General features: G+C 41.7%; 1 protein-coding gene across 2 annotated transcripts in view; it reads left to right on the top strand.

The window, feature by feature from the left end:
• Nucleotides 1-20,292, top strand: part of FRMD3 (FERM domain containing 3) — a gene marked incomplete at both ends in the record, with an annotated part of 298,064 nt that overhangs the window by 136,715 nt on the left and 141,057 nt on the right. For both annotated transcript variants that reach the window (XM_080820271.1, XM_080820270.1), the window contains one exon: nt 6,029-6,133. In XM_080820271.1, the coding sequence (XP_080676397.1) occupies nt 6,029-6,133 (105 nt within the window). The remainder of the gene's footprint in view (nt 1-6,028; nt 6,134-20,292) is intronic.

Here is a 20,292-nt window from a genome sequence, read left to right as displayed (position 1 = left end):
GTTTCCAGACCCTCCAGCTTTTCTGAGCAGGCTCCCAATTTAAAGATACAGAACCACTATGTTGGTCAAATAGAACATGGTAGATGGACTCAGCTCCTTGGTTCATTAGTTGATAATCTCTGTGATTGTGTTTCCCGCTGGGCCTATCGATTCTCCTTCTTTCTTGAGTGGAAATTTTGAGTGCAATGAGCAGAAAACCCAGTTTGCACTAGTTGAAACAACAAGGAATTTTATTGGCTGACCTGGAAGTTCACACATAAAGTGAGCATCATGTTTGGTCCTTTGGAGCCACAGACTCAATCTCCCTGTGAATACTTTTGTTCTGCCCTGTGTTGGGTTCATCCTCAGGGTGGTTTTAATACGGCTGCAGCAATTCCAGGCCTCACACCTTTGTATAACAACAACCAGAGAGAAAGAGGAGGTCTCTTTCTGAAGTTCTCTCAGGAGAGCAAGAAAGCCATTCAAGAAACCGCAGTTGCTCCTCATGTCCCATTGGCCTAAACTGGGTCACATGTCCTCTTCATGAACCAATCAGATAGGAAGGGTAGGATTCCCCTTACACCTGTCAAGCTGGAGGTGGGGGGGAGTTATAGTTCCCTGAGCCTCAAGGACTTTGCATGTACTTGGGTGCATGTGTGTGTATGAATGTGTGCCTACCTGAACAAAATCTGGATTTTATTAGGAAAGACAGAGGGGTGTATGGATGCTGGACAATTAACCAATGAAATCTACAATGTGATTTATATTTTATAAAACTGCCTTTTTCCAGGCCTCGTATTGTGTAGATAACCCAATGCCCCATTCTGTCTGTGTCTAAATTCTAGTAACTGGGAAACTGGATGCTGCGCCTGTATTCTTATATTGTTCTGTGTCCACGTAGAGAATGGTGGCTAATAGGCAAACTGAGTTCCTACAATATCTTAGGCATAGGTGGTGGCCCTGGGTTTGACATCCTTACCAACCAACTTAACATTTCTGGATTGATTTTTAAAAATCTGTAACAAATGGGGAGAATATTAGCTACTTCATTATGTTGTCAGGATTTTATTTTTATTTTTTTTAAGATTTTATTTATTTATTTGACAGAGATCACAAGTAGGCAGAGAGGCAGGCAGAGAGAGGAAGGGAAGCAAGCTCCCTGCTGAGAGAAAGCCCCATGCGGGGCTCGATCCCAGGACCCTGGGATCATGACCTGAGCTGAAGGCAGAGGCTTTAACCCACTGAGCCACCCAGGTGCCCCCGTTGTCAGGATTTTAATTACAAAGCTTGTAACCTGGTCCTTGGTGTATGATAAGTGTCCCATGAGTGGTAATCACCATGGGGTTTATACTTTCATTCCTGAAGGTGGCTATTCGAGCTCTTAAACTTGATTTGTAACAATACTTTAAGTAGTTTTGGATTGGTACTCTTTTCCTCCTCACTTAACCAGTATCTCAAAGGTAGTAAAATGTCTTGGCTTAGAAGTTTAGGAAATAGGAATTGAAACCTGCCATGCTCTTTCACTGAAGACAAGCCATGGCTGATTTAGCCAGTTGAGTTCTCTTGCTCTTTTTAACGCACAAATAGTTTGTTGTGTTTACTTCAGTGGAACTAGGGAGTCGAATTAATGCATCGTCAGCAATTAGTTGTAAGAAGAGTTGAGCAACAGAATTGAGTTCTTCGTCTCTTTGTTCACTTTTTCTCCCCCAGAGGCCAATTCTGGGAGGTAACTACTGTTCCTTTCACCTTCTGTGTATCTAAAAGGATCTGTAAAATTGGATACAAAGATTTAAGAATCAGATTATTCTTAATATTATTGGTAATGACCTCTTAAGGGGGTATGTGCTTTGCAGTTTGCAGAATACTTTCACATTTTATAAACTGGAGTTCTAAGATCTGTGAGATTATAAATTGTGTTTTGCTTACTATCTCAAATCCGTGTCCCAGTGTCTTGCAAAATAGATATTTAACAAATATATGAATGAGCCTCAAACCTACCGCTTAATTTCTGAAAGTTACCATTATTTCTATTTTACACTAGAAGACATGAAGTATCAGATTTCATTACTTGCCTAAAGGTCACCCGATTGTTAAATGGTGGAAGCAGAATTCTAACATAATGGACTCTTTCTTTCCAGTACGTACTTTAGGATGGGGAGGAGAGATGGGTTTTTTGAAAAGTAGGCTCGATTATGATTACACCAAGTAGGTTCCTTTCCAACTCATGGGAGAGGGCCCTGAGAGAATGTGGGATTATTGTAAGAAATTCAGGGATATGCACACACACCAAGAATTATCAGAAAATGGGCAGAGAAGGTGGAGAGAGGACCCAGTTCCCTTTACACAGTTGAGGCTCCTGGAGTAAAGAAATCTCCAAAGCACCCAGGACCTGGTGGTGGTTTAGGTCTGAGCATCTCAAACTCTTGATGCTGAGAGACCAGTACTAGATTTTGTTTCCTCAATCTCTTTTGGACCAATATGTGTTTTAAAAAAACCAAAAACCAACCAACAAACAAACCCTGCTTCCCAAACACAGACATGAAAATAGAATACCCTTAATTTCCCACACTTGTTTCACGGAAGACCAGTAACAAAGAGTTCACATTCCCTCACAGTCTATAGACCATACCTTGACTAGCATTGGTTTGGATTTTTAACGCAGTAAAAAAACTACAGTTGTAAAGAATTGTATTCATGATATTTTAGTACAGTATTTGTAAATCCATCTAGCAAAACACAATTTATCATCTCACAGATCTTAAAACTCCAGTTTATAAAATATGCTCTAGGTGGTGAGGACCCACAGTATTGGGACATAAGTTTAAACATGTGGTGAACACATTCTCTGTTCAAGGCTGTCAGTGCATTTCTGAGACCTACTGTAGAACCTCATTTAGAGACCACATCCGAAGTCTATCCTTAAGGCACTTTCTTGAGGCACAGATCACATGCTTATGTCCCAATGTCGTTCCTATGTGCTACTTTTATGATAAAACATGACTTAGGTAATAGCTCTGAAGAATTTATGTTAGCTGTTTGAGTCCTCCTCCCTTGTTTAGTCAGTAATGAAAGGACAATTTGACATTAAAAATTTGACATTAAAAAATGAAGTCCTTATTCTTGAAATCTTTGAAAACTACTTCACCACATAGACCTTGAAGTCTTTGGTAAAAGTTGGCTAATTCCACTGTGTGTGGACTCTCCTTCTCCCCGGGGACTTCGGTGTCTTCCAAAGGCTCACTGTCTGTTCCTAGACCGCAGGTTTTCCATGCGAAAAAGCAATGCCTCATTTACTCATTTGATAACCTCCAGCATACCAGGCAGGGTGGTGAACAGTGACGTCTACTCAGAAAGCTCAGGAGGAAGCAATAGAGGATTTGAGCAGTTCCACAGAGTTCTAGGAGTGGGAGTTGGGAGCAGAGCCAGTATTCACCGCAGGGCCCTCCTCTGCCTTGAGGTGTGTGGAACTGGCAGCTGGACCCCCTCACACAACTGACCCCGAATGAGCTCATCTGACCCTTGGGCCCAGGCCCAGGTGGTCTTTTATTTAGCACAAGAACTGGGCTTCATGCACAGAAATGATAATAATAGGAAGCTAAATGCCTTAAGAATGTGGTCCAGATTTCCAGGCAGAGCAGAGCGTAACGTGAGGCTCTAGGCTGGCTTTCTTGGCATGAACAGCAACACAGAGCAGCTCAAGATGACGAGGCTGGCTGACAGCCTCCAGATGCAAGGGCAGTTTTTGTTCCCGAGATTGGAAAACACTTCCATTTTTGTGAGTTGAGACATAGACCATTCCCCATGGGGAAAATGTTTTTTGTTTTTTTTTTCCCCCCTAGTGACATCTGCAGATAAGTATAGTTTTTGCATTTCTCACCCGTGGGAGAAATTCCCCTAGGCCCATGCATCTTAAAATGAATGAACATGTGAAAAACCAGGGCATCTTACTGAAAGGCACATTAGGTTATGTTAGTCTGGAGTTGGGCCCGAGATTCTGTGTTGGCAACAAGCTCATTCCTGGGTGATGCCGAGGCCACTTCTAGGCAGTATTGCTGATCTGCCTGGTGGCCTGGAAGCATGGAAACTGGCCTCACCTGCTTTTGTGGAAGGCATCGATTTCTAGTTCAGCCCCACTTGTATATTCCACTCAACACAATGTCTGCAGTGCCGTTTCCTTTTCACAAGGGTCTTACTCAGTATGAGAGTGTGTATTGGTTGATGAGTTGAATCATTTAAAAAAAAAAATCTTTGTTGTGCTTCTAAGTACTTCTTCAGGGCAAAATTCTGGCTGTCAGGCACAATCAAGTTCTGCTCAATCCTACATCATTACAGAGCGCTGCTTTGACCCACATGTCTGGTGGGTCTCGCATATGGTGGGGGCAGTCCACCGAGTAAATCCTAATGCAGAGAGCTTGGTAATCCAATCACAGAATGACAGACTCGCACGCTATGTTCAGTGATTTGATTCTTCAGCAGCCTCTTAACTGTGGGTGCATTACAGAGTGAATCCGTAAAAGGAACTAAATCCATTGATTATATTGTGGGCATTAGATTCAGCTGTCATCAGATACAGCTTGTCATTTAAGCTTCCAGGTTTAAAAACAATTAGAGAAATTGAAAAAAATTCCATTTCGATGCTTTGTCCCTTTTGAGCCACATTAGATGGTTTCTCTTAGAAATGAAGGAAAGGCTCAAAGTTTATTCAGAATTAAACTCCACGTGATTTCAGGAGAATCGGGGCTTCATATCACAGTATGTGCTCATATGTCCCTGTCCTTTATTCAGTGCAGTGCCTCCCAGACCAGTGAGTGGCTTTTTCATCAACTTTCTGAGCTGATGTTAGTAGTTTCTAATGAAAAGATAATCATGTAACAAAGATCAACCTCCTCTTCCAAGATTATTTTTAGTGGATTGGAGGAGTGGCTCACTTAATATCTCTAGTTTCTTCATTTATTTTTATAGGTCACATTCCACCCCTAAAATATTCCATGGGTCTGTCAGCAACTTTGATTGAAGCAGAAATTAATCTTATCAAATATCTTGATGAGGGCTTGGAGAGTCCTTGCTATTAACAGGGTTTTGTGGTAATGGTATTCATCTTCGTCAGATTTGGCTGACAAATCTCTCACTTACAGAATTAGAAGGAAAAGTAACCGATTCACTTTGCCCATGTGAAACAGCTGGAGAGTTTGCCTAAGGTCACCTGGGCCTGTCCCAGTCTCTCCTCTCCCTCACCTCACCATCTCCCATGTCCGTTATGGATGTGATGCATTGGCTTTGAGGCCCAAAGCAGCAGGGTTGCTACCTTGCCCAATGGGAGGCAGGGTGTTCTGCCTAACGTCATTCACTGTACTCCCATAGCATCCAGATTGGACCTTCTAGCAAAGTTGCAGTGCACTCACTGTATCTCTGGGGAGACAAAGTTGTGTGGTAGGAGCCCAGATTCTATAGCTTGGTGGCCTGGGCCAAGTGCTGCCTTGCTCTATACAGCTTGTGTGACTTTGGGCGGGCTACCAAGCCTCTCAGTGCTTCCGATTCTTTAGATGTAAAATGGGGACCTTCTTCATAGGATCTTTATGAAGATGGAATGAGCGAACACCTACCAACTTATGACAAACATTCAGGTGCACTGTATGTGGAATTGTGTATGGGTTTGTGAAGTGTGGGTCTCCACTAGGTACTGAGTTGTTAAATCAGTGTTCTGAGTCATAAATAGCTTTCGAAAAATTAAATGGTCCATAACAGAATAAAATAGAACACATTAGAGTACATTGTCTCTATGTGGGGTATTGTTTGGTGTCTCTTTGGCTCTCTTTTTAGTGTTCCTTTGGCTCTGTGTGTGTGTGTGTGTGTGTGTGTAATGGTTCACAAGGTAAAAATGTATTTTTCACTGTGGATTGTAATTAAGAGTTTAGAAGTCCCTGCTTGAGGGACTGGAGTGAGCTAATCCATTTTTCTAAGTGCAGACCTATGGGGTGAATGAGGCACATTTTAGACATGAATGTACAAGATGAGCTCTGGCTGAAACTTAAATGTGCTTCTTTTGCAGAGGGAGACCAAAGGGCAGTTTCTTATTGACCACATCTGCAACTACTACAGCTTGCTGGAGAAGGACTATTTTGGCATTCGTTATGTGGACCCAGAGAAGCAGCGGGTAAGAGCCACTCTCTGTCTAGACCCATTTTGGGGAGTAATTCATGCTGTGGGTGACCAAAGAGGTTCCTCTCAGAGCACTCATGATGTATTCTTGTTCTCATGGTCATTGACCACTTGAAACTGACTGGCCCGGGGTGTGTGTGTGTGTGTGTGTGTGTGTGTGTTGTGTGTGTTTGTGTGTAAGTGTTGGCACTGTTCCCACTGGACTGGGTAGGGTAGGAGAAAGGAAAACTTACCTTAGACTTTTCCAGAAAGCTGCTCCCCCCCAATTCCTGTGTCTTTGAGAAGATTTGACAAAACAGACAAACAGTGACTGCATAAAATCTCATTGTGGAGAAAATCCACCTCTCACTATAAAAAGCTATTGGTAGAAAAGGGAATGGGAGAGACTGCTTAATGGGTACAAAGTTTTCTTCTCTAGTGAAGAAGATGCTTGGAACTTGATGTAAGTGGTGCTTATGACATTGTGAATGTCCTAAATACTATTGTATACTTTAAAATGGTTAATTTTATGTTATGTGAATTTCATTTCAACTAAGAAAAAGCTCTTGGCAGATGAAAGGTTAAGATAGTTTGAAAGCTGCTATTTGAACACCAGTAAATTTGACAGCCCCTGTTAGATTCTTGTTCCTGGATATGCCTGCCCTTGTATCTGTTGAATTTTGTAAGAGTGAGCAGGGGAATCTTGCCTTTTGATTTGGGTACTGTACCAGCATATATATATATATATATATATATATATATATATATATATGTGTGTGTGTGTGTGTGTGTGTGTGTGTGTGTGTGTGTGTGTGTATTCATGACATATGTTGGATTCAGTGATCTATGTCCTTCACATCCAAAAGGTCCTAGGGATATTCATCCCAGCTCGCACCACCTGGGGTCTCCCATCCCTGCAACCTAGCTGTGGGTCCCAGCTATGGATTAGGAGGCCCTATACCTGATCTGATCTCTGCTTTTTAGCCTTCCTCACTGACAAACAGGGCAGTGTGTGTGACAGGGTCAGCTGAGTGTGGTCTGGGATTAGGGGACAAGTCCACTCTACCTTATTTAATTTGCCCTCCTCCTGTTGGTGCCCCTGGTCATCTTACTCCCTTCTTCCCTCTCCACAGTCCCTCTTGGTTCTTAGTTTCATATTATTGATCCAGTACAATGCGGAGAGGCTTACAGAGTGTATTCTTATAAAGGAGCAGGCTGTTTAAGGAAAAGATAAGATTTTGTTCTGAAACATGGGGAATCATACTTAGATTTTAGAGTCCAGTAGGACCTAATCTTCTTTAAACACATACAATGCAGTGGCTCAGAAAGAGATTTCACTTTCCTATAGCACTTGCAGGTACTCTATAATGGGCCAAACATTTACCTGAGTGAGAAGAAGGTAGCAGGATACTAGTAAGGATGTAGGACTGACATGAGATCACAGGGGATTCATGTGACATTTTCTTTTAACAGTGGTTCCCAGACCTGGCCCTGTAACAGGATTACCTTAGGGGTTTACTAACAATGCTGAGTGTGGACCCTCTTCTGGACCTCCTGACTCAGAATCTTTGGGGCTAGGACCAGGAACATGTATTTTAGCACATCCTGATTCTACTTTTGATGCAGCCATCCCAGCTCTGGTCTTCAGACTAGTGTTGGGCACCGTGGCATAAAGATATTCATAGACATAGCTTTTTGTGGCTACCCTTTTGTGGAAAGAGAAACAGATTCAAAGATACTTGCCCAAGGTCTCACAACTAGTAAGTGATGGAGGGAGTATTGAGTTTCCTGTGTGTCAAACAGACTCTGTAGATTATATTAGTCATCTGCCCATCACTGAATATAGATTCTTTTTGTGCAAAATCCCATCCTAAACTCTAGCAACCTTCAGAAGTAATTCTAGCTACCGTTAGTTGAACATCTATCATATGCCAGGAATTTTACTGTCATGGTCTCTAGTCTTCCCTACAACACTGTAAAGAAGGGGAGATCTGAGGTGGCTTGTCTAAGGCTACATGGCTAGTAAATAATGGTGGAAGGATGGTATTAGAACCCACATTCTTTCCACCCATCTCCCAAGTGAAAATGTGAAACATAACCTATACCAGAGATTTGTAGACCTTTTCTGTAAAGGACCAGATAGAAAATATTTTCACTTTGTGACCCATACAACCTCTGTCATAATTTTTAAATTATTTTATTCTAGTGGAAAGTAGCTGTAGACAATACCTAAATTAATGGATGTAGCTGTGTTCTAATAAAACTTTTTTCCAATAAAAATCTTCTATAAATAGGCATTCAGCCATAGTTTGCTGACCCTTAGCCTAGATAATATCTGGAAACCACTTATGCATAACTTGTTTTCATTTTTCTTGATTCATTGGGGAGACATTGGATAAGCTATTAAAGGAAGTCTTTAGAACTGGAATCAGATGTTGGTATGAACTCATTATTTCAAAAAATATATACATAGACACAGAAATATAGATGTGTGTGTGTGCATGTGGCCTAGTATGCATATGTACATAGTTCCAAGGTCCGTTTTCTGAGATGGCCTAGAAGCAATGACACCACAGTAGCAATGAGCACACCTACCCCCTAGATCTTGGTTTTTAAATATCATTTTCTAATAAAAGGAGCAAGGGCTCCTTTGAAACATGTCTGGGCATGTCTAGGGCAGAGTCAGGAACCCACAAGATGAGCCTGGAGCATGTTGTGGTGCCAGAAAGTAAGGAACTGCTTAAAAGATAAAAGATCCCTAGAATGGCACAGAACCAACCTGAAAAAAACTGCCGGTGGCCCAAACTGGAATATTAGAGAGACAAAGAAGAAGTAACAATAGTATTGGATTATAATCCATAAAGTAAAATATCCATGAGTCATATGGACATAAGTATATGATTAAATAAATAAAAGGGGAGAAGAAATAGCTCTTCCTTACAGACAAATTCCAGTTAATAAGTGTAGAAGGAATGAGAGAATATCACAATGATTGTTGTGATACAGGATTCACAGATGAATACTAAAGTTAGCGGGCAGAAATTTGAGGAGAAACAAGATACTTGTATAGTCTCAAGGTACTCCTCCCTCCTGCCCCTCTGATATCTTTTGATTACAAAGGGCGAAAGACTGACCTCATAGTGAAGAAATCTGGCAGGCACCACTTTAACCAAGCCATCAAGGTTATCATCACCAGGGAGAAGACATTCCAACGTCACATACTTCCCGATTTTCCTGCATTGAGGAGGGCACATTGTCCCAGTGGTATTCTTCCCAGTAATGCATAACTTCATTCAAATCTTGTGGAAATATAAGAAGGCCTGAAGCAAGAACATTCTCCGAAACAACTTACCTATATTCTTCAAAAGTGAAGAGGTCATGAAAGACAAGGAAAGACTGTGTAACTCTCAACTAAGGCCTTGGGGGATTCTGGATTGGATTCTGGAACAGAGAAAAGTCTGGCACTGGGAAAACTGGTGAACTCCAGTCCAGATTAAGTCTGTAATTCAGTTAATAGCATTGTGTTGGTGTTAGTTTCTTAATCTCAATAATTGTATGCTGGCTATGGAAGATGCTAACGTTAGGGGAGGAGGATGGTTATATTCTATTTGTACCTTTTTCATATGTCTAGAATTATTTTTTTAAGTGAAAAAGTAGTGTTTAGGCTGATGTGCTTCATTGTTCTTTATATTTTGACTTGGGTGAGCTTCATTTTTAGTGTCCGGATTTGGGTAATAGATTAGTGGAAAAAATGGGGGCCACATTCAAAACAAAACTGTCTTATCTGATGTATCCACTAAATTGCTTACAGAGTTGCTTGAATCATTGTTTTCCACCCTGCATCATAGCCTTTTCTAGACTTTTGATTCTGAGGATTCAGTGGGAGCATAGCTTCCACTTGGGTTGCCGAGTAGTTGCTACATGAAACCACGTGGACTTTGCACTCAGAAAGATGTACATTAAATCCCACCTCTGCTGGTCAGTAAGCTGTGTGACCTTGAGCCTTTCCAAGTCCCTGAAGGTTAAAACAGATTACAACACCTACCAGTAGGGTTGATATGGGAATTCAAGATAAAGTTTAACAAATGGTATCTACTGAGTACGTGGATATGCTGTATTTATTGTGATTCTTATATTATTGTGCATTGGGTCGGTCTAGGTGAGGCAGTCATATGAAGAAATACAACCATGGTTAGGAAGTCTAAAATTTAGAAATGTTCAAAACTTCTTTTAAAGACAGGATGGCCATTAATATGTTCTTTGGGGAGACAAGTGTGAGCCTTGGATAATTAGAAAAATGAGCTTAGAGGCACAAAGACAGGCTGATACGGGAATTTTAAGCAGAGGTGAATTGACCAGCATTGGTGATTTTACCACATCACGTGCTTTTTCTCCGTGGAAACTAAAACCGATGAATTATTTGGATAGAAAGCCAATCAACAGAAAATTAAGTTAGTTAGAAAAGCTGAAGTGGCACTTACCTTTGCTGTGGGAGTTGGTGGTTTGCCTACAACTCTTCACAACTTGATTTACAGTAAACCATTGTGGAATATTAAATATTTAGCACTATTACATTTGGAACACCATATGTTTGACAAGATGTCTCATGCCCCATATGCTCTGAGAGTGATGAGGACTGAGTCAGTAAATGATGTCTATCTTTTGCTATTTTAATGGCAAGGGCTCAGAATTTCCATTAGTTTTAAAATTTGATGTAGGGAGGGGCGGAGTGAACACTACTCAGTAAAAATCCCCTTGAGTTTCTACCATATTCTTCTGAAGAACTCATATTATCATAATGCTTGAGATTAAGGAAAAAGTGGGTGCTATTCCTCTTATTTTTACTGAAAGAGAAAGCTGGGACTATAAGTTTAGACATCTTAGAAGGAATAATTCCAGAAGGTAAAGGTAGTACTTGGCTGAAGTCTAGGTATTTTTTTCTTTCATGTAACATATTCCTTCCACTGCTTCTCAGGTGTTTGGGTAACTTCTCTTTGGGAAGATGAAGTTTTGGAATAATGAGCTAGATTTTATAATTCTGTTTTTAAAAATTTATTTTTAGCAATTTCTACCCAATGCGGGGATCAAACTCACAACCCTGAGGTCAAGAGCACTGTGTTCTTCTAACTGAGCCAGCCAGGCCCCCCTCCTAATTCTGTTTTCTATGGCTACGGTTTAGGATGTCCATTGTCCTGGATTTCCCTTCTTCTGCATTTTCCTGTTTCCAAAACCCAGCTAGGGGTAAGTCACCCCCGGTGCCTTAGAAAGTGAGGAGGTACTCTCCCCACCCCCAAACCTCCAACTAGCCCAGTTAGAGGAGGAATTACCCAGGGACTAGATTGTAAGTGTTGGTTTATAGTCTGCAGGCAGATGGGACCCAGTGCTTTTGATTTTAACTTCCCTATTTCTAAGCATCTGTTTAACCCACCTACATCAGTATCATTGACTTTTCTAACTTAAGGACCATTCTGACTCCTACCCGAAGACAGATTCACTTTGGAAATAAACCCCTCTGGGACTGTCTTCTCAAACATCCTTGTGTTTAGGCATTGTATGTCATGTGGCCACTGGACCACTTTCAGATGGGATGACCTGAAAAATCAGAAATGCAAGGACATGCTGAACCCTGAAGCTCCTTCCCCCAGATAGAATTACAGCCCTGGGGTTTTTATGTCGACAGCCAGAAAGAACTAGTGAACCTATCAGTAAGTTTTATTAATAATGGAAAAAGACCTTTTCTATGTTAGAGCAGTTTGCTTTTTCTAGAAGTACCTTTGGGGAGGACATGGAATGGCATTAAAAAAAAAAAATCACAATGATTTTAGGTTTCACTCTGGGGCTGGTGCCAGGAAGCCAGACAGCATTATGTCCCACCAGCTGCTCCTGCCTTTGAAAGGCTGCTTCCTGCTTCTGGGGACAATTACTTCACAGATGCTTGTACCTAAGATCAAGAGTGGTACCTAAGATTTAGGGCAGTCCTGCACTGAAGAGAAGGATTGTACTGCTGTAGGTCACTGGTCATGAATTTGTCTGCTTAATGAGCCCACTTACGTTTTTAAAATCTCAGGGGCATTAAAAATCATCCAAGACTACTTGGATGCCTGTTTGGGGAGGAGGTATGGACAAGTAACTTGGCTTTATGGGAAAGGACTTAAGAGTACTCAGATTACAAGGAACATAGCCGTATCTCAACAGCTTGAAAATTGGACATTTTGTGGTTCAATTGTGGCCCAGTGTATCAACTTGACAGATTTGGGGACATTGTCATATTCCTTCAGCAGAAAGCAGAACTTGGCGTTTAACTAAAATGATTGCTCCTAACTGACTCTGTCTACACATGGTGTCCTTTCCTAGGAAGGCATGAGGATGCCTGAACATGACAGGTTGCAATCTTTAAGTCACTTAGGTAACTGGGATGTCCTAATTTTAGTGGAGGGAGGAGCAGGCACATGATACGGTTATCTTGTTTGGGCCAACAGGCAGACATAGGAGTAAGTGTGGTGAAAAATGACATTTTATCCTTATTTGAGTTAGGGGAAAAAGCAGGAGGCTATCCAGGGTAAGGCAGTCTTCCTCGGTGGTGGGAAGCTCCTGGGCTTGGTTCAGATGAGGGAAGGAATGAATTAGGTTGATAAGGTTTAAGTTCCATCGTTAGAGAAGCACTCACTGGAGGCTTCCAGCTGGCAAGGACATCATGTTTGGACGTTTCAGATAGCTCTAGAGACAAGCTGAGAAGCAGTCTAGAACGTAAAGATGATGTATAACTTGGAGACATAAAAGCAATATTGGTAAGGACTGACAGTTGGAGCATAGTTTTCGTGGATGCTCAAACAAACGTCATTTAAGGTTCAATTGTAATTGTTCTATCCATGGAGAGTAATAATGAGGATCTTAGTTGGCTTAGGCTGCTATAAGAAAACACCTGTTTATGTAGGACACTTCATTCTCACAGTTCTATAGGCTGGAAAGTTCAAGTTCAAGATGCTGACAGATTTGATTCCTGATGAGAACTCTTCCTGGCTTGCAGAGGGCTGCCTTCTCCCTGTGTCCACATGTGGTTGGGGAGAGAGCATACGGGTGCTCTGGGCTCTCTTCCTTCTCTTATAAGGGCACTAATCCCATCATGGGTTTCTACCCTCATGACTTGTTCTAAACCTTATTATCTTCAAAGGTCCCACTTTCAGATACTATCACATTGGGGGCAGGGCTTCAGCATGTGAATTTGGTGGGGTTTGGGGGACAAACATTCAGTTCATAATAAGGAATAAGGGATCTAGCTATCTATTGCTGTGGAACAAGTCTTCTCAAACTCTTGGGGGTGTCAATGAACACAATTTTATTATATGCCAGGATTTTTTGGGTCTGATATTCGAGCTGGGCTCAGTGAGGTGTTGGTGTTGACTGGGCTCCCTCACTGGTATTCAGCTGGGGGCTGGTCTATTCTGGAGGGCTCTGCAGCAGGCCCTACTTGTTTTCATTCATGTGCCTGGAACCTTGACGGAAATGACTAGAAGGTGGGTCTTGGGGGACCCCCTCACTCTGCATGTGGTTTCAGGGCCTTTCCACATGGCTTGTCCAACTGGGTGTTTGGGCTTGGTGCAGGGCCTTGTTGGGCTCCAAGTACAGGTGGAACCACTTAGCAAATAAACTGTACAGAGAGGGTTTTGGGGAGAAGAGGTAAGTATTAGATACATTGAGTTTGGGATACCTATGAGATGTTGAGGTAGAGATGTTTAATCTATGGTTGGAAATACGGATCTGAAGCTTAATGAAGAGGTTTAGACCACAGATGGAAATTTTGGAGCCCATGAGGTTTTCACTACCATAAAGCCCTGAGCATAGCCTGCAGAGCTGAGGGAAAGAATATAAAATAAGAGGAGACTCTGAAGCCCAAAGAATATCCATTTTTTAAAAGGGTGTCCAGAAGGAGAAACCAGCACAGGAGACACACCAGGAACATATAGAACAGAAAGAAAAGAATGAGGCCAGAGAGACCTTCTGGAAGCAAGGGTAGCTGTAGACTTAATATAAGGAGAACGGGCTACAGTATCAAACCTCAAGAAGGACGGAGTATGGAGGACATTATTGCTAGAGTGCTAAGAGCTGTGATGCCAAGAAGATCAGTTTAAATCCTGGCCCTGCATCTTGCTGGTTATATGACCTTAGGCAGCCTCCTTAACCTCAAAGACTTTATCTGTAAAATGGGGACACTAATAATAATGTGCCATAGGGTTGTTATTTAAGTGCATTAGCCCAGATTCTCCACATGTAATGGATCTGTTCTCCATGCTTTAAAGAGTTTGAAAGGTTCGAGATTCTGGCAGCTAGAAGATCTCTGACCTTAGAACAGTTTGGTGACCATGTGAAATTTCTACAGCTTGACAACAAGTGGTATATAGTGGTAAATCCCATTGTAACAAGCTTGAAGGAATTCTATCCTTTCCTCTATAATTGCATTTCGGTGTCTCATTTTACTTTAAAATAAACAGCTTGTAATGTTTTTACAACCTCTATTGCATTTTCAGGTTACTACTGTTTTTATCCTTAAGTGTACATTAAGGATACCTTGGATGTAGAGCAGGGGTTGGCACACAGGTGTCAGGAGAACCCCCATTTGTTTAGTAAATAACATTTTATGGGGACACAGCTATTTCTGTTCCTTTATGTGTTTTCCCTGGCTGCTTTTGCGTTCCAGTGGCAGAGCTGAGTAGTCCTGACAGACCATATGGGCCACAAAACCTAAAATATTTATACTGTCTGGTCCTTTACGGGGGGGAAAAAAAAAGGGTGCTTCTGCTTTCTCAGGCTTCCTGCTTCCTGTTCCCATCTCTGTTTCTTAGGTGTTTCTTCTCCCAGCTGTTACTTCTATTTTGCTTATCCCCAAGAGCCCAGAACGCAGGAGCAGTTATGGTTGAAGAAATAAAAACATTACTCTGGAATAGTGAAGGTTTTCTCGCATGGGTTGACTGCCAGAAGGACTGGAACTTGTGAGTGGGCCTGGCCTGTAGATACTTCTGTCCTTGTTGCCATTGTGCTGTAGATTTCACTGAAACTGGAGTGAAAACCATTGGTTACTTGTAGCTAACTAGCTGGGCCCTAGATCTAACTGGTTGATCCAGAGCACTTAGATTGCATTCATTCAGATGGCATTCTTTTTTTTTTTTTTTTTTCCTTTCCTCTTACAGGGGCCAGAGGGTCTAAAAATGGCATAAATTGGCTAGATAATGCAGGGAGACTGAGTTACTCTGGGGCTTTGTCCAGGTGAGATGTGAGAATCAGGCCATCTTTTCAGGTCTAGGATGGGAATTGGTCAGACTGTGGATCTGGTTACTTCTGAGGGGAGAAAGCATCTCCTGTTTGGGAGATGTATTCATTGTTTAAAGCCCCATTTGTTATTTCACACATTTCTCTGGGCCATAGATTATTCTGGTTTAGGGCACCAAGGATTTTGAGAAAGATACCAGAGATGTGTAATTTATTTTCTAATGATAGCCTCAATCAATTTCAATAATGGCCCTACATTTGAAGATAATCAAGTATGTTATATTGTTTACTTTGGGGAGGGTTTTTTGTTGTTGTTGTTTTGTTTTTTGTTTTATTTCCTGGCTCAGCAGCTGCCAAATTAAAAATCAATCTACTTAGCCACAAATCACCACCTCACACACCACCTTCCTCCCCCCCACCAACAAGCCAAAATTAAAAAATGCAAAAGAAATGCACCATTTCTATGATGGGGTAGAGAAAAATGATCTCTTAGGGCTAAGTATAGCTGGGCCTAGCAAAATTTAAAAAGAACCAATTGTTGGCAATGTTCTCCTACTTCAGGTTCATACAATGTAGAATGTGAGAGCTGAAGGAATCTTAAGGGTCCTGGAATCCTTCCCACCCGCAAGACCCCAGAGAAGGGAATCAGGGCTTAGAGGACTTAGCCAGTGCTCTGCTTTTCACCCTTTTTGTGAGGCTTCATTCAACTTCTCCTTTTTGCTTCAAGCTACTATCAATCAAAGTAAATTTGTTCTGAGAAGTGGCTTTGAAATGGTCAGTCTACATTGTCCAGACTGAAAGCCCTTTTAAATTGGGACCTCTCAGAGGGGGATATGCAGGTTACTGGGGTTCAAGTCCGAGGCAGAAGGAATAAAACCTCCAAGGGAAGGATTTTAAATTCAACGGATGGAGGGCAGTTTTTGGTGGGGACTTAGGGAGGCTGTCTTGGCTCTGGTACCCAGAAGTGGATTTGGAGATAAAAATTCCAGGTTTATTAGGACATGTTTCCAGGAAAAAGGCTTTCAGGAGCTTGGAGGCATTGGGACAGGGAAAGGAAGGAGCTCACGCAAGTGTGTGACGTTGAGCAAAGTTGTACAGAAGGTAACTTGGGCTGAAAGCCACAGAGGATTTTTGGAAGAGTGTATGTCATGGCTTAGAATTGTCCTGGTCAAGGGGTGAGGGAGCAGAGGTATTTATCCTTCCACACCCGTCACTTCTTAACCTGACAGTTCAGAGGTGAGTTGGGGGAGGCTCATTCTCCATTTTGCATTGGATTCTAGTGACCTGAGGCAGCCTTCCTAAAAAGGATTAAGCTGCACTATACGGGGAAAAGGGATCTGAGAGGAATTGGGCAGAGCCCTGACAGTATGTCCACAGACGCCTTCCTGAAAACTTCAGATCGTGCTGAGGGAATGCCTCCTCTAGTTCATCTTATGTCCTAAGCTCATTAGGTAGAATCAGTCATTGAATCTTAGCTTCTTTAGTCTTTGGAATTCTTACTCTAAATGAAAGTTGAGGAAATGCCATTTTCAGCTATAGTAAACCAGGCTCAAATTCAGATATTTGGTTGGCAGTCTTTTCTTTCTACCTCTCTTAGGGAATTTCAGTTTCCAGTAAGGAAACAGACTTAAAAAAATAAAAAAAACAAAAAACAAAAAACAAGCTAGCATATTTTCCAAGTAGCAGTTGAAAGGAAAATAGCACTGCAGTCAATGTTCTGAGCCTCCTATCTAATTACCAAGCACACAGCCTCATGGTTGTTTCTTTCTCACAGGAGTATAATCCATCTGTACATATAGTAACAGCAGGAGTTGTTGGTGTCGTCCACACTTGAATTCATTGCCCAATTCACAACTCTAAAAGGAAGGAGGAAAAAAGGGAGGAGGTTTACCTTTCATGTGGAGCAGAAGGCAGATGGGATGAGAGTGTGAGAGGAAGAGAGGGACGGAGGTGGGCTCACCAAGAGGGTCCATTGCACCACCTTGGGAGTGTCTGAGTGAATGCAAAGAAGATGGGAACAGCTGGTGTTTACTGAGCTTTAACTAGGCTCTAAGCTCTGTTCTAAGGATGACTTTAATCCGTTAACCTACTTAAACCCCACAGTGATGCTGTAAGAGGGGAAACAGAGGAAGCAACACGCTGGAGGTCCCATCACTAGTAAGTGGCAGAACCAGGACTGGAACGCAGGACTCCTGGCTCCTGTGTTGGACCGCAGTGCCAAAGCTGGGGGCTTATCTGGACTTGGCATCTGCCTATTATGTAGGAAATTCTTCATCTTGAGTCTAAATTACATAAAAGTCCACCTTTGTCCTCTGAGTAGAACTTAGCTTCCTTTTTTAAAAAATTGACTTTTAATTATTCATGTAATGCTTGAATACATGTAAAAAGTGTAAGTTAAAATATCACAGATAAAACAGGGTTTCCTTTGAGCAACACCCCTAAATTCCTGTTTTCTCTATGTTATGTGTTTATTGACTATCATTTCAGATCTTTAAAAATACATTTAGATGCCTATTATGTATTCTTTGAAAATATAGGGTAGTGGTTTGTACTTTTTACTTAAAGAAAACACATTTATTATAAGATATGCTAGCTCAGAGGTTCCCAAACTCTGTGATGTATGGCTCTCTTGGTGTCTTAGTAATTATTTCATGATGCCTTAGGTCAAAAGTAATGATTTCATGGTGCCCTATCTAATAAGAGGGACAACAAACTTAGTATTTATGTCCTAACAACTTAGCGGCCATTTAAAACACAGCCTACCTGAAAATAGTATTTCCAGTTCATTCTTAACCACAGTTACCTAGGAATGGGAGGTGTGCACCTGCTGGGTGGCTCACGGCTTCTTAGACTCTGGGACTGGATCAGATACTGCCGTGCTCATGGCCTTGCACACCTCTTTTCACGTGATCCTTGCTTTTCATCACAGCAACCGCTAAAAACCCAGTGTTGCAAAAAGTATGACATCAAAAGGAATCTAGCATGATCTAATGTCAGAGCTGGGAACTTCCTTGAGCTTACAGTTTGCACAGTGGTTGTCTGATAGATGTCTGGTATGGCTCCTTTCCCTGGAGTGCTTCAGTGCATGATTTGGGAACTGTGATCATAGTTATAAATTTTGCAGTCCGCTTTTTTCATCACACCGTGTGTTCTAGAGATCTAACCATGTTACCCGTCAAGATCTACCTCCTATAGTACACTGAAGAATCCTCTAGCATATGAACAGATGATAGATTATTTAGCATTTTCCTGATAATGGCCATTAATAGTCTAATGTTTTATAATTTAATCTAGTCTTGCAGTGAGAATCCTTGTTGTGTTCCTCTGTGTTCACGTGGGTAATTTGGGGAATAAGGGAATTGTTGGGTTATAGGCCAGTCAGGGTTTTAAATTTTAATAACTGCTCACAAACTGAGCTTAACTCTCTCTGAAGAAATGATTTATTATAATCCCTTGAAACATGATTCATGCTGGCTTATTTTTCTTAGGGCTCTATACCCCATGACTATCCCACAGCAGAAGAATCGTTGTCCTGGTGGAAAAGTATGTAGTGGTCACACTGTAGATGGAGGTGATTCAGATAGACAAGGTTTGAGAGGCAAGGGTAGGGTGTGAATAGGCCTAGAGGAGGAGGAAGGTCAGAACCCATCAGAAACTGCAGGGTGTATCTCATAGGACAACGAGGAGGCCATTCATTTAGACAAAATAACTTATTTAGGGCGCAGATGGCAAATACCTTGCAGACATTCCTTTCATGTTCCCTGCTCCTCCGTGGCAAACATGACCAATCTGCATCATGGCACTTATTCTCACTGAGACTTGGATCCTTCTTCACACCCTTGGGAGATTGCCACCAACTAACTGGTATGGGTGTATAAAATGAAATGTACCTGTCCTCCCTGGAGGCAGAGAGGGGGAGGAAAGGCAGGTTGAAGTTAGGCAGAGAAAGGTTAAGGAGTTCAAAGGATGCCAAGCAAGGAGAATTCGGAAAATGCATTTCAGACTTTGTTGGCCAAATGACTAGTGATTCTCCTCTGTGAGACAGTAGCGGTAGGTATTGATTTCAGTTGGTCTTTTTCTTCTTGCTTTAGTTCTAAATTATCCTATTTATTGTTAGAAAAGTAATTTTTTTTTTAAATTTATTTATTTGACAGAGAGAGAGAGATCACAAGTAGGGAGAGAGGCAGGCAGAGAGAGAGAGAGAGGAGGAAGCAGGCTCCCCGCCCAGCAGAGAGCCCGATGCGGGACTCGATCTCAGGACCCTGAGATCATGACCTGAGCCAAAGACAGAGGCTTAACCCACTGAGCCACCCAGGCGCCCCTAGAAAAGTAATTTGATCATCAGAGGCCCCATCTATTATTCTCATCCATGGGATATGGTCTACTAATTAAACTGTACTTATTAAGTAACAACAGCATCAGCAAACAAGCATTTATTGATATTTTTCACATGCCACACATGGTTTAAGTGTCTCATGTTTATTAATTTTTTTTATTAACTTCTAAAATCCTTGCAACAGCCATGCAAAGTAGGTACTATCGCTATGCCCATATGACAGTTGCAGAAATTGAGAGCAAGGTTAAACCTTTTCTACATGCTTATAAAGCCAGTAAGTGGCCCAATCAATAGGTTTTTCCACTATTCAATGATAACTGTGTAAATGCCAGACATCGCTTCTGACTAGAAGGAGATAACCAAAAGTAGAATGATGGTTTCCAAGGGCCTGGAGAAAGGGGCCTGCAGAGTGATTGTTTATTAGGGATAGAGTTTCAGTTTTATAGGGTCAGAGTGCACTGGAGATTAATGGGGGTGATGGTGTCACACCATTATGAATGCATTTAATACCACTGAACTGTACATTTAAAAAGGGTTAGGATGGCGAATTTGATGTTGTGTGTGTTACCACAACT

This window comes from Martes martes, assembly GCF_963455335.1.
Source record: "Martes martes genome assembly, chromosome: 12".
Taxonomy (NCBI): Eukaryota; Metazoa; Chordata; class Mammalia; order Carnivora; family Mustelidae; genus Martes; species Martes martes.
Note: the sequence above shows the minus strand (reverse complement) of the source record. Positions and strands in the feature narration are given on the sequence as shown.